Source organism: Mus musculus (assembly GCF_000001635.26).
Source record: "Mus musculus strain C57BL/6J chromosome 5 unlocalized genomic contig, GRCm38.p6 C57BL/6J MMCHR5_RANDOM_CTG1".
Taxonomy (NCBI): Eukaryota; Metazoa; Chordata; class Mammalia; order Rodentia; family Muridae; genus Mus; species Mus musculus.
In genome coordinates, this window is record NT_187056.1 from 148,386 (window position 1) to 162,419 (window position 14,034).

General features: G+C 40.3%; 1 protein-coding gene across 1 annotated transcript in view; it reads right to left on the reverse strand.

Moving 5' to 3' along the window:
* The window catches only part of LOC102634529 (PRAME family member 8-like), a 43,112-nt gene that overhangs the window by 17,671 nt on the left and 11,407 nt on the right, over nucleotides 1-14,034 (reverse strand). Inside the window, exon 3 of the mRNA XM_017318911.1 lies at nucleotides 3,417-3,708. Coding sequence (XP_017174400.1) covers nucleotides 3,417-3,529 — 113 coding nt within the window. The 5' untranslated portion in view covers nucleotides 3,530-3,708. The remainder of the gene's footprint in view (nucleotides 1-3,416; nucleotides 3,709-14,034) is intronic.

Sequence of the window (14,034 nt, forward strand, 5' to 3'; positions counted from 1 at the left end):
ATGTTGAGAACACTGCAGAAGATGGAGGTCTGGTTTGTGAAATTTCAGAGGGAAAATTAAAGACTCTTTTCAGGGCCATTGCTGTTTTGATTGTGAAGATTCTGTAGTTCTGGTTAGCTGGGGCTGAAGAATCAGCTGTGATTAACAAGATACCAGAACTACCAAAGCAAAAACTTTGCATTACTGGGACTATTGATGCTGGTTAGCTGGAGCTAAGAAATTAGCGGTGATTAAGAAGAGACCAGCATCATTGAGGTGACATCTTCTGGGAAGTGTTTTCTGAAAGCACAAAGAGGCTGTGTTCCAGAGATGGCCAAGGTTGTACTCCTGCTGCAGTGGGTCTTGGTAATATGTAAGTGTCACACAGGTGGTACTGGTTTTGAAGGCATGAAGGGGTCACGCAAAGCAGCTGAGGTTTGGCACTGTGAGAGGCCATGGAAGGCCATTGGTGAAGGTGCAGCCTCAGTTGCAATTGACGGCCCAGGACTGAAGGGGTCATGCAGCCTTTTGGAGATGCCAGTACCATGAGATGACCACCAAGAGCAGCAGCAGCAGTGGAGTACAGGCATCTGGAGCCTAGAGGACTACGCGTGTGCTACAAGGGGCATGGCTGGAGAAGTGACCCAAGCCCTTGGAGGAGCCCAGAAGATCGTGAGTTGGATCCCAGACATTGGACGGTTGGAGATTGATTTTTGCTTTGATTGTGACTGTGCCCTGTTATTTTCCCTCTTGAAGGAAGAAACTGTTTTAGTGGAGCCCACAGTTAAGAGACTTTTAATTGTAAAAAAAGAGTTTGGATTTTAAAAGAGATGGATATTTTAAAGAGATTGAAAATTTAGGAATATGTAAAGACTGTGGGACTTTTAAAGTTATTTAGATCTTGGGGATGAATAAGAATGTAAGGGTTGAGGCTTACTAGTGATGTGTTTGTGTGTCAAGTTGACAAGGGATCAATTGTACTGGCTAGTTTTGTGTCAACTTGACACAGCTGTAGTTACCACAGAGAAAGGAGCTTCAGTTGAGGAAATGCCTCCATGAGATACAACTGTAAGGCATTTTCTCAATTAGTGATCAAGGGGGAAGGGCCCCTTGTAGGTGGGACCATCTCTGGGCTGGCTGTCTTGGATTCTATAAGAGAGCAAGCTGAGCAAGCCAGAGGAGGCAAGCTAGTAAGGAACATCCCTCCATGGCCTCTGCATCAGCTCCTGCTTCCTGACCTGCCTGAGTTCCAGTCCTGACTTCCTTGGTGATGAACAGCAGCATGGAAGTGTAAGCCAAATAAACCTTTTCCTCCCCAACTTGCTTCTTGGTCCTGATGTTTGTGCAGGAATAGAAACCCTGACTAAGACAAAATGTAAACAAATAAAATATCCAAGAATAAAAAAAGAAACAAAATGCATGATATGAAGAGTCAACAAAACCAAGAGCTGACTGAGAAAAATCAATAAAATGGATAAACCCTTAGCCAAACTAACTAAAGGCTATAGAGAAAGAATCCAAATGAACAAAATAAGAAATGAAAAGGGAGACTTAGCTACAGAAACTGAGGACATCCAAAAATCATCATCATATCTTACTACAAAAGAATTGTACTCTTAAAGTACAGAAACATTGACAAGATCGAGGATGAAATTCCTTTTATGATATCTCTATGAAGAGAGAACACTAGAGACATTTGTCTCAGTCCCATCAGAAAAGCTTCAATCTTACACTAATACAATGTTTATATAAGCTACTCCCTTAAAGAACCAAAGTAAATTGAACTGAAGAACAAGAGACTGTTCCCCATAAGTTAGGAATGGCATTATCAGAAATGCTGTGGACAGTTTTCCTATCAGCTACAAATGCTTCCATAGTTATTTATAATTAAAGTGAAAATAGTTGTTTGGAAGAAAAAATATAAGTAAATATTTTTTTTTATTTTATTATTGACATTTAACAAACAAAAAAAAAAGAAAAAAGAAAAAAAGAAAAAAATACCTTGTTTGCTTACACATTGCTGATCTATAACAAGCTGCTTAGTTACAAATGTAATTAGGTTCTTGGGAATAATAATTTTATTCATAATACTTAAAATATTGGCTCATGTGAAGGTATTCGGAAACATATTTTCTCTTAGTATACTCATTGTAAACTTTCATTTAAACCATAGACTATAAGTACACTGTTATTTTTGTACTGCTTGGAAGATATAGCTGGGATATATAGGCTGTGGTAGAAAAAGAGTGTTGGAGCTTTGCTCCACCCATCAAATGTGTATGTATGTATATGTTTAAAGTTGAAGGTTTTGAAGCTTACTTCATCCACCGTGTGTGTTCGTGTGTGTGTGTGTGTGTGTGTGTGTGTGTGTGTGTGTGTGTGTATGTGTGTGTGTATGTGTGTGTGTATGTGTGTGTGTTTGTGTGTGTGTTAGAGAGAGAGAGAGAGAGAGAGAGAAAATATATATGTAAATTATGTGTGTGTGTGTTAAAGAGAGAGAGAGAGAAAGAGAGAGAGAGAGAGAGAGAGAGAGAGAAATTATGTATGATCCATCAACACTTCTGGCCAGTCCCACTGAGTATTTTGCTGGCAACAGATTGCTTCTTGCCAACCCCGTAGAATCAACCTTTGCTCCTTCAGAGAAAAGTCAGCTGGGTGATCAGCTACCAACTCTATGCACAGCCTCAGTTTGCCCTGGATGTCAAAGCTGGCCTTTGAAAAATGAAGATGTCAACATTTTACTTCAGGATTGCAAGCAACCTTTTCTTTCCTAGGCTCAATCCAAGAAGTATGTGCATCACTCATTTGGAAGTTTTCCAAAACAGAAGTCAGCAGTTATCACCTTCACAGCGGGATTTGGTACAGCTTCCAGCTCAGGCTCTTCTACCTACTTCTGGATCTTGGTCTCTCCTGAGCAGGAAGCACCAGCAATTCCAGCCCATACATCCCAAACATCATGATGCTCATTCTGCATATCGGGTACTCAAAGTTTCCACCTCCTATGGGTAACAGGTGAAGTGTCAGTGGAAAAGAGATGACTTTCCATGGAGTCAGCTCTTCCTTTCTCCTATCTGGTCTAGGCAGTGTTGGTTTTTCTCCTAGTGCTGAGTATCCACTAACAACCTAATGTTGTTAATGACTTTTTCTGAGCTGCCTCCATAGCCCTGTGAGTTTACTCCATTCTGTTACTCTTTAACTGGTACTACTACTACCTGTGGGAGAGTCAAGGGAAGGCTCTTTCCCTGTACCTACATCTTTACTATTAGTCCACTCTACACTGAACAGTATTTTCTCATCAGAGAACAACATCAGTCAAGGCATCTGTAATCTTACTAGTGAAACTTCCAATATACCTCTGTTCCCATCCTGCAAGATCCAGTGGATTACTTCCCCAAAAACCAGTGTCCCCCACTTGATATTACATGGGCCATGCTTACCTGAGTTGAAATTCATGTGTAAATAGGACATATAATCCACCCAGCAAAGCCTGAAATATTGCCTTCTGGAGCCTGTATATCAAGGCACCACAGGAAAGTAGATGGAAGGCCATGCTGACACCATAGCCTTCACAACCTTAGTGAATCTATCAGTGAAAGCCTCCTCGAACAGTGCTGGGAGAAGATCAATGAGCAATTTCTCCAGAGACAACCAAGGTCTCATACTTCAGTGCCTTCTTCCTTATCAGCTCCAGGAATTGGGGTGGGCCATGAACTGCCATCCTGATTGGTTCTGGGAAAAATTCCAAGATAGAACAAACAAGTAAACTTTAACTCACACAAACACAAATCAGTGTCCAACAAGTATCACTAAAGGCTTACAATCTGATAAAGTTACTAAACATATTCTTTCAGTCTTCCTGTCTCTGGCCTCTAATCTCGGACCAGGGTAGTTGGGTGGGTGAAGTGCCAGAAGGTAAGTAGTTCCAGATCAGCCATGCAGTGGAGAACACCTAAATAAAGCCAAACATTTAAAAACAAAACCAAACAAACAAAAAGAGTGCTCCACACATTGAAGTATATGCCTTTCATTCCAGCCCTCAGGATGCAAAGATATGGAGATTTTGCTTTCTAGCCTGTTCCACATAATAAGTTACAGGCTACTTAGAACCATGAGTAAGAGTATTTAAATCACACATGCAAACTCACACACAACCACACACCCATACACATACACCACACATTTTTTGGGATTCTATTGCTGTGGTGAAAAGTCATAGCCAAAGGCAAGCTGAGGGTAAAAGGGTTTATTTGGCTCACCCTTCTACACTGTAGTCCATCATCAAAGCAAGCAAGGACAGAAAAACATGACAGGAACCTAGAAGCAAGAGCTGATGCAGAGGAAATGGAATGGTGCAACTTCTTGCCTTGTTCTCTGTAGTTTGCTTTCTTTTAGGACCACCAGACCAGGAATAGCACCACCATAAGTCAGCTGGACATCCCCATCAAGCACTAAGAAAATTCTCCATTGACCTGCTCAAAGCCCATACCTATGAAGCCATTTTCTGAACAGTTGTTCCTTCCTCTCAGATTACTCTAACATGTGTCAGTTGACATAAAACTATCCAGCACATCTTTCCCCTGTCAGCTTAACACATAAACGCTTTTTGAGACATAACCCTTCCCTTTTGGGTGGCGGGTGTTGATCACCAAGATCTCGGGTTAATAAATATCACAAATATAAAACATGAATAATTAAACCTTCACAGCCTTTACAAATTCAATCACATCGAAAGTGCAGTCTCTGAAAAAAAAATCCAGTCTCCTCCAAGTCACCTGCCTGCCAGATCCACCTGCGGCACCTAGATGTACCCTGTCCACTGAGCTCCATTTTCCAGTCCATCGCTCTGCCTGCATTTCTGCAGGTCTCTCAGCATCTAGAATGTTCTAGTCAGTCTCTGCCCAAGGTCTCTTGCCTGCCAGGTTTCCTTAGGCCACACACAGCAGAGCAAATTTCACCTTGTACCCTGCACTCCACCTGCTTGCTCACAAATCTGCCCTGCTTTTCAGGAGGCTTGCTGGCACCAGAGACAACCCAAGAGCTAAAGGTCAGCATAAGAACACAATCAACAACAGCCAAGGCAATATGGCAACTCCAAATCCCAGATATTCTACTACAGTAAGCTCTGGATAACGTAATGTAGCTGAAGCAGAACAAAATGATCTTATACTCAATTTTTTGAAGATGATAGACACCTTTAAAGAGAAAATGAATAAATCCGTTAACCAAACACAAGAAATATAATCAAACAGGTGAAGGAAACACATAAAACAGTTCAAGACATGAAAATAGAAGAGAAACCACTGAAGAAAATACAAACAGAGGCAATCTTAGGGATTACAAACCTAGGTAAGAGAAGAGACACCACATACACAAGCATCTTTAACATAATACAAGACATAGAAAAGAAAATTTCAGGTGTCAAAGATAAAATAGAAGTATTTGATACATCAGTCAAAGAAAATGTTAAATCGAAGGAGGTTCTGATGCACAACATCCAGGAAATTTGGAACACTATAAAAAGACCAAACCTAAGAACAATAGAAATAGAAGAAGAAGATTCTTAGCTCCAAAGATACAGAAAATAATTTCAACAAAATAATAAAAGAAAAATTTCCTAACCTAATGGTAGAGTTGCTTATAAACATACAAAAAGCTTAAACAACACCAAATAGATTGGACCAAAAAAATCCTCCTGCCACATAATAATTAAGACACTAAATGTAACAAACAAAAATTATATCAAAAGCTGCAAGGGGAAAAGGCCAAGTAATATATAAAGGGATACTTATTAGAATTACACCCAACTTCTCAAAAGAGAGTTTAAAATCCAGAAGGTCCTGGTGCAGACTCTAAGGGACCACAGATAGATGGCCCAGACTACTATACCCAGGTAAAACTTTACATCACTATATATGGAGAAAACAAGATTGTCCATGACAAAACAAATTTAAACCATGTCCATCACCAAATACAGCCCCATAGGAGATACTAGAAGGAAAACTCCACTCAAGTAAGTTAACTCCACACAACAAATGAAATAATCCCATACTAGCAAACCCAAACTGGAAACACACACACACACACACAAACACACACACACACACACACACACACACACACACACACACACACACACACACACGCACGCACACAGACTCATAACCAACATCAAAACAGGAATCATCACTTATTGCTCATCAATATCTCTCAACATCAATGGGCTCAATTTTCCAGTCCAAAGACACAGACTAACAGAATGGATGTGAAAACAAGACCCTGAATTTGCTTCATAAAAGAAACAGAATTCAACAACAAAGATAGACATTACCTTAAAGTAAAGGGCAGGAAAAAGATTTTCTAAGCAAAAAGACCAAGAAGCAAGTCAGTGTAGCCATCATAATATATTTTGACTTTCAATGTACATTATGGAAGGACACTTCATATTCAAAAAATATAAAAATCCACTATAAGAATGTCTCAATTATGAATAGTTCCACAAATGCCAGGGAACACATATTTGTAAAAGATTACTAATGCTTAAATCACACTTCCAATATCATACATTGGTAGTGGGAGACTTCAACACCTTGCTTTAACCAAAAGACAGATTATCGAGGCAGAACCTAAGCAAAAAAATCAGAAATAATGAAACAAGCAGAAGTTATGAATCAAAGGGACTTAACAGATACCTTTAGAACATTTCACCCAAACAAGAAAGAATATACCTTCTCAGCACCCCATGGAACCTTCTCCAAAAGTGGCCATGTAGTTGCTTACCAAGAAAACCTTAAGAGATACATGAAAACTGAAATAATTACCTGTATCTTAACAGACCAAAATGGATCAAACTGGATTTCAACAGCAGTATAAACAACAGAAAGCCAACAAATTCCTGGAAACTAACAACCCTCTACTCAATGATTACTCAATGGGTCAGAGAAGAAATATATTAAAGACATTGTAAAATTCAATGAAGATGAAGGCAGAACATACCGAAACCTAAAGGATACAATGAAAGCAGTGTTAAGAGGCAAATTCATAGCACTAAGTTCCAATTGAGTACTACTCAGCTATTAACAAAATGGATTTATGAAATTCTTGGACAAATGGAATTATCTGGAGGATATCATCCTTAGTGAGATAACCCAATCACAAAAGAAGTCATTAGATATGCACTCACTTATAAATGGATATTAGCCTAGAAACATAGAACAGCCAAGATTCAATTTGCAAAACACAAGAAAATCAAGAAGAATGAAGAACAATTTGTGGATAATTCATTCCTCCTTAGAATAGGGAACAAAATATCCATGAAAGGAGTAACAGAGATAAAGTTTGGAGCTAAGATGAAAGAATGGACTATCCAGAGACTACCCCGCCTGGGGATCCATCCCATAGTCAGCCACCAAGCCCAGACACTATTGCATATGTCAGAAAGATTTTGCTGAAGGGACCCTGTTATAGCTGTCTCATATGAGTGCCTGGCAAATACAGAAGTGGATGCTCACATTCATCTATAATATCAAACACAGGGTCCCCAATGGAGAAGCTAGAGAAAGCATCCAAGAAGCTGAAGGGGTCTGCAACCCTATAGGTGGGAACAACAATATGAACTAACCAGTACCCCCAGAGCTCATACCTCTAGCTGCATATGTAGCAGAAGATAGCCTAGTCGGCCATCACTGGGAAGAGAGGCCCCTTGGTATTGCAAACTTTATATACCCCAGTACAGGGAAATGCCAGGGCCAAGAAGCAGGAGTGGGTGGGTAGGGGAGCAGGGTGGGGGGAACTTTCGGGGTAGCATTTCAAATGTATATAAAGAAAATATCTAATTTAAAAATAAGATACAATTTGCAAAACACATGAAACTGAAGAAGAACGAAGACCAAAATGTGGACACTTTGCCCCTTCTTAGAAATGGAAACAATCACCCATGGAAGGAGTTACAGAGACAAAGTTTGGAGCTGAGACAAAAGGATAGACCATCTAGAGACTGCAATATCCAGGGATCCATCCCATAATTAGCCTCCAAACGGTGACACCATCGCATACACTAGTAAGCATTTGCTGCAAGGACCCTGATATAGCTGTCTCTTGTGAGACTAGGCTGGGGCCTAGCAAACACATAAGTGGATGCTCACAGTCAGCTATTGGATGGAGCACAGGGCCCCCAATGGAGGAGCTAGAGAAAGTATCCAAGGAGCTAAAGAGATCTGCAACCCTGTAGGTGCAACAACATTATGAACTAACCAGTACCCAGGAGCTCTTGACTCTAGCTGCATGTGTATCAAAGGATGGCCTAGTGGGCCATCACTGGAAAGAGCCCCATTGGACATGCAAACTTTATATGCTCCAGTACAGGGGAATGCCAGGGCCAAAAAATGGGAATGGGTGGGTAGGGAAGTTGGAGGGAGGGTATGGGGGACTTTTGGGATAGTATTGGAAATGTAATTGAGGAAAATACGTAATAAAAAAATATTAAAAAAAAAAAAGAAAAAGAAAAAAAAAGAATTAGCAAGGTACTTGCTGCTGGGTTAAACTTTTGTTGGTCTGCTCCCGAGTAGACTCCATATCCTGGTCCATCCTAGAGCAACCACTGCATTCAGAGTCTTGGAGCTGCTGCTGGGAGCCTGGTAGACTTGGAACCCATCAACCACCCCCCACCCCCATCCCCGAATACTGCTCTCCTTTCTTCCATCCATTCCACCCCTTCTACCTGATCCTTCCTGCTGTGGCAGACTTCTAGTTGGTCTGCTCTGTGAAGACTCCATATCCCAATCTATCCTAGAGGACCTGCTGCACTCAGAGCAGTTGTTCTACCAGTATCTGACAAATACAGATGTGGATACTCACAGTCTACCATTGGCTGAGCACAGGATCCCCAATGAATGACCTACAGAAAGGACCCAAGGAGCTGACAGGTTTTGCAGCACCATAGGAGGAACAACATTATGAACTAACCATTATCCCCAGAGTTCCCAGGAACTAAACCACCAACTAAAGACTACACATCATGGGACTCATGGCTCCTATGCTCATAGATTGATAGAATTAACATAGTAAAAATGGCCATTCTGCCAAAGGCAATCTATAGATTCAATGTAATCCCCATCAAAATCCCAACACAATTCTTCAAAGACATAGAAAGAGCAATTCTCAAATTTGTCTGGAAAGGAAAAAATCCCAGAATAGTGAAAACAATTCTTAACAGTAGAAGAGCAGCTGGGGGAATCACCATCCCTGACATGAAGCTTTACTACAAAGCAATGGTGATAAAAACTGCACAGTATTGGTAGAGAGACAGACATGTTGAACAATAGAATAGAATTGAAGACCCAGAAATAAAAGCTCACACTTATGGTCATTTGGTCTTTGACAAAAACACCAAAAATATACAATGGAATAAAGAAAGCATCTTCAATAAATGATGCTGGTCTAACTGGCTGTTTGTTTGTAGAAGAATGAAAATAGACCCACATTTGTCACCTTGAACAAAGCTCAAGTCCAAGTGGATTAAGGATCTCAACATAAATCAAGACACACTGAATCTAGTAGAAGAGAAAGTGAAAAAGAGTCTTCAAGGATAGCTAAAAGCAGTCCATGTGGGGGAATCTCAGGGACAAGCAGAGACCTGGGGTGGGTCAAGCTCCTGGGAGGATATGGGAGTTACCCTGGGTGAGACTCAAGGAGCTAGGAATAAGGAGACTGAAATGGCCACTTCCTGTAGCCAGGCAGGATTTCCAGTGGAAGGAGGGGGACAACAACCTACCCACAAAACCTTCCATCCAAAAATGTCCCTGCCTACAAGATATACAGGGATAAAGATGGAGCTGAGATTGAAGGAATAACCAACCAATGAGTGCACAAACTTGAGACCTACCTCATAGAGGAGAGCCAAACCCTGACACTCTTGATGATACTTGGTTGCACTTCAGGACAGAAGCCTAGCATAAACATCATGTGAGGATTCATACAGCAAGTGATGGCAACAGATGGACATGCACAGCCAAATATTAGGCAGAATTCAGGGAATCTTTTGATATAGTCAGAGGAAGGATTGAGGGAGCCAGATGGGTCAAGTATACCAGAAGGAGACCTAGAGAGCCAAGTCACCTGGACCCTTTGGGCATTCATAGAGATTGAGCCACCAACCAAAAAGCATGCATGGTCCAGACCTAGGGCCCCTACAAATGTGGAGCAGATGTGAAGCTTGGTCTTAATGTGTGTCACCTAACAAGTAGATGGGGGGTTGTCTCTTATTGAACTTTGCTGCCTTCTATTGGAATCTATGGGAACCTAGTGGGGCTGCCTTGTTTGGCCACAGTAGGAGAGGATGTATTTGTTCCTGATGCAACTTGGTTTGCCAGGGTGGTGTGGTAGCTGATGGGGTTGCATAGTGAATACCTTTCCTTCTCTTGGGAGAATGGGAGGAGGAAATGATGAGAAAGGGTCGAAGGGTAGGCCTAGGAGGAAAGGGAAGGCAGGATGTGATCAAATGGTAAAGTGCATAAATGAATGAGTGAAAATAAACAGAAATGATAAATAGGGAGCTAGACATGTTTAACATTTAAACTTTGTCAACTGCAAACTGAATAGAAATGTGTTCTCCCTGAAATATGTTAGCAACCTATGTATTCATGAGCTACTTATAATTAAACTAAATAATGATTAAATATGCAAAAGTTTTGGTATATGATAAAGTTGTGAGGATTGGTGTGAAGCTTGGTTGCTATAGTTAGTATGTACTTATAACTGATAATTAGCATATGCAAATTATACACACACAATGTTGTTCAGTCAGACATCATCCTACAGATATAAATAGGTAGGGTTATATTTATTTTAGTTCCTTATCTCCCCCCTCTGCACATTGTTTCTTTCTCCTCTCTTATCAGTATATGCTTAAAGTTTATACTATAAAAATTGTTCAGGTTTTTTATTCTTTTGAATTTTATTTACTTATTTGTCACAGCTTTTATTCCATTCCTGAGCAGGGATAAGATGAAGTCAAGAGAGACCGGAAGGAAAGTGCTAAGGGATTCTAGCTCCATGTCAGGAGGAAGTTTTGTGGATTTTGATATTAGTTATTTAGATAAGTAGATAGAATGACATAGAATTTCTCCTCTGCAGTCTCAACCTACAGGGTGTGGAGATAACTCTTATGTATTATTACATCCTGTTAATGGGGTTCACAGATCCAGTGAATGGATAGAAAAACACTTTACAAAGTAAAACACATCCAGAGATTTCTTGGATTGACTTAGGACATTGGTATTACTTTGATATATCTACACAGTGATTATCTAAAAACAAACAAACAAACAAACAAACACACCATCAACATGCACAAGGTCACCAAATATTTGAAATGTAATTAATTAAATATAATGCCAAACTGGTAAGCTTTCCTGCAACATAGATACCTGCTTCCTTGTGAATCTGTATCTGTGAGTGCTTTTTTTCCCTTTTCAAACATAGGCCTGGAGAGATGATGGCTCAGTAAGTAAGAGTCTTGGTTGGTTGCTCTTTCAGACAACCTGAGTTCAATTCTAGACAATTACCTGGTAGCTGATAACCATCTATACAGGGTTCTGATGCCTTTTTCTGTCATGCCAGCTTACATAGTAATAGAACAGGAATAAACATAAAATGCATACAGAAATAAATGTTGTACATTGACAAATTCCTAATTTCCTCTACTCATCCATAGTTTAGGAGCTCAAACTCTGGAGCCCAAAGCACCCTACCCTATTGCTCTCCAGCTGAGCTCAATGGACACACCTGTAAGTTCACATGCTCTCTTCACAGAGCCACACAACTGTTGATGATCACCATCCAAGTTTTAATTAATTGGGCCATTTTCTTTATTACTTTGTGAAACTGAGTCCTTTTTTCTTTAAGAACTTCTTTGACTAGGTGTATAGCTACATGTATATTATGTGGGTTTGTGTATGTGAAAGGGGGCATTCACAGAGGCCAGAAAAGAGGGTCCTATCACCTGAAGCCTGAGTTCCATTGGACAGACACCTGATTATTAGCTCTGAAACAGAACTTTGCTCCTCTGCAAAAGCAGCGTGTGCTCTCCACCAATGAAGAGTCTCTCTCCATCTATGCCTTGTTTATTTTAAGAATACAAATGCACGTTAAATGTGGGGAAATCTCAGGTGAGTCCTAAGGAACAAGGTCAGGGAACTGTTGAGATAGGAAGACAGGTTGCAAGGGAAGACAGAAAGAAGGAGTGTAAGAGAGATTTGTTGTTTGGTCTTTCTTCTTCTTTACCTTAGGCCAGCCTAAATGTCCATATGGGTCCCACCTTAGCTGATAACTTTATCCATCTTCCAAAGATTGTGAAAGGCCTGGCATCAATGTGTACATTTTAACTTCACTCCAGAGGGCATTTGTAGCAGAGTCCTTAAATTTAGATACTTTATTCAATTCAGACAGTAACAATGATGTGTAAATGAAGAACTCATATTCTAAGTGTTCAATAAATGCAGAGTAACAAATTATTTTATTGATGGTTTACTATACAGAAAAGGGGTATAATGACTTGGCAGAGGGAGTCTTTTTTCTTTTGTTCTTTTTTTTATTACAACTGAAGAATTAAAGTACATTTGTTTTGTAAAGTACATGCTTTATGTAGTGGAGAGACCTGCATATTATGGGATACCTTTATATAAAATATTGGTGTGTCATAGAGTTTTGGAGTCCACTGGAATAAGGCTTTAGAGACATGTGGCATAATGGATGGATAAAGAGGTTCCAGTAGTCACTTCATTAAAGCATGATAAAAAGATCAAGATTACAAAGCCAGACTGGAAATCCTGTTTACTTTGCCCTATGTTGTCTTCTTTCCTTTAGGCATCTCGGTTGAGTCCAAGGTGCCTTGAAATCTGAATGTACTAGATATTAATTGTGATCCTTTTAATCTTCCTTCATAGGAGGTGTGACTATGTAGCTCAAATTGTTTAAATATTTTGTGCACATAACTGATCAGCCACCCAGGAGGGTTGTACATGTAACCCAGGCAAAGTACAAGGGAAATAAGTGTCAAGAAAAGTTTCATTTTATACATTTCCAATTTCTTTTTTTTTGTGTGTGTGTTCTTTCCACAACAATACTCTTTTTTTTTTAAAATTAGGTATTTTCCTCGTTTACATTTTCAATGCTATCCCAAAGGTCCCCCATACCCACCCCCCAATCCCCTACCCACCCATTCCCCCTTTTTGGCCCTGGCATTCCCTTGTACTGGGGCATATAAAGTTTGCAAGTCCAATGGACCTCTCTTTGCAGTGATGGCCGACTAGGCCATCTTTTGATACATATGCAGCTAAAGACAAGAGCTCCCGAGTACTGGTTAGTTCATATTGTTGTTCCAACTATAGGGTTGCAGTTCCCTTTAGCTCCTTGGGTAATTTCTCTAGCTCCTCCATTGGAGGCCGTGTCACCCATCCAATAGCTGACTGTGATCATCCACTACTGTGTTTGCTAGGCCCCGGCATAGTCTCACAAGAGAGCTATATCTGGGTCCTTTCAGCAAAATCTTGCTAGTGTATGCAATGGTGTCAGCATTTGGAAGCTGATTATGGGATGGATCCCTGCATAAGGCAATCACTAGATGGTCCATCCTTTCCTCACAGCTCCAAATTTTGTCTCTGTAACTCCTTCCATGGGTGTTTTGTTCCCATTTCTAAGAAAGGGTAAAGGGTCCACATTTTGGTCTTCGTTCTTCTTGAATTTCATGTGTTTGGCAAGTTGTATCTTATATCTTGGGTATCCTAAGTTTCTGGGCTAATATCCACTTATCAGTGAGTACATATTGTGCGAGTTCCTTTGTGATTGGGTTACTTCACTCAGGATGATACCGTCCAGGTCCATCCATTTGCCTAGGAATTTCATAAATTCATTTTTTAATAGCTGAGTAGTATTCCATTGTGTAAATGTACCACATTTTCTGTATCCATTCATCTGTTGAGGGGCATCTGGGTTCTTTCCAGCTTCTGGCTATTATAAACAAGGCTGCTATGAACATAGTGGAGCATGTGTTCTTCTTAC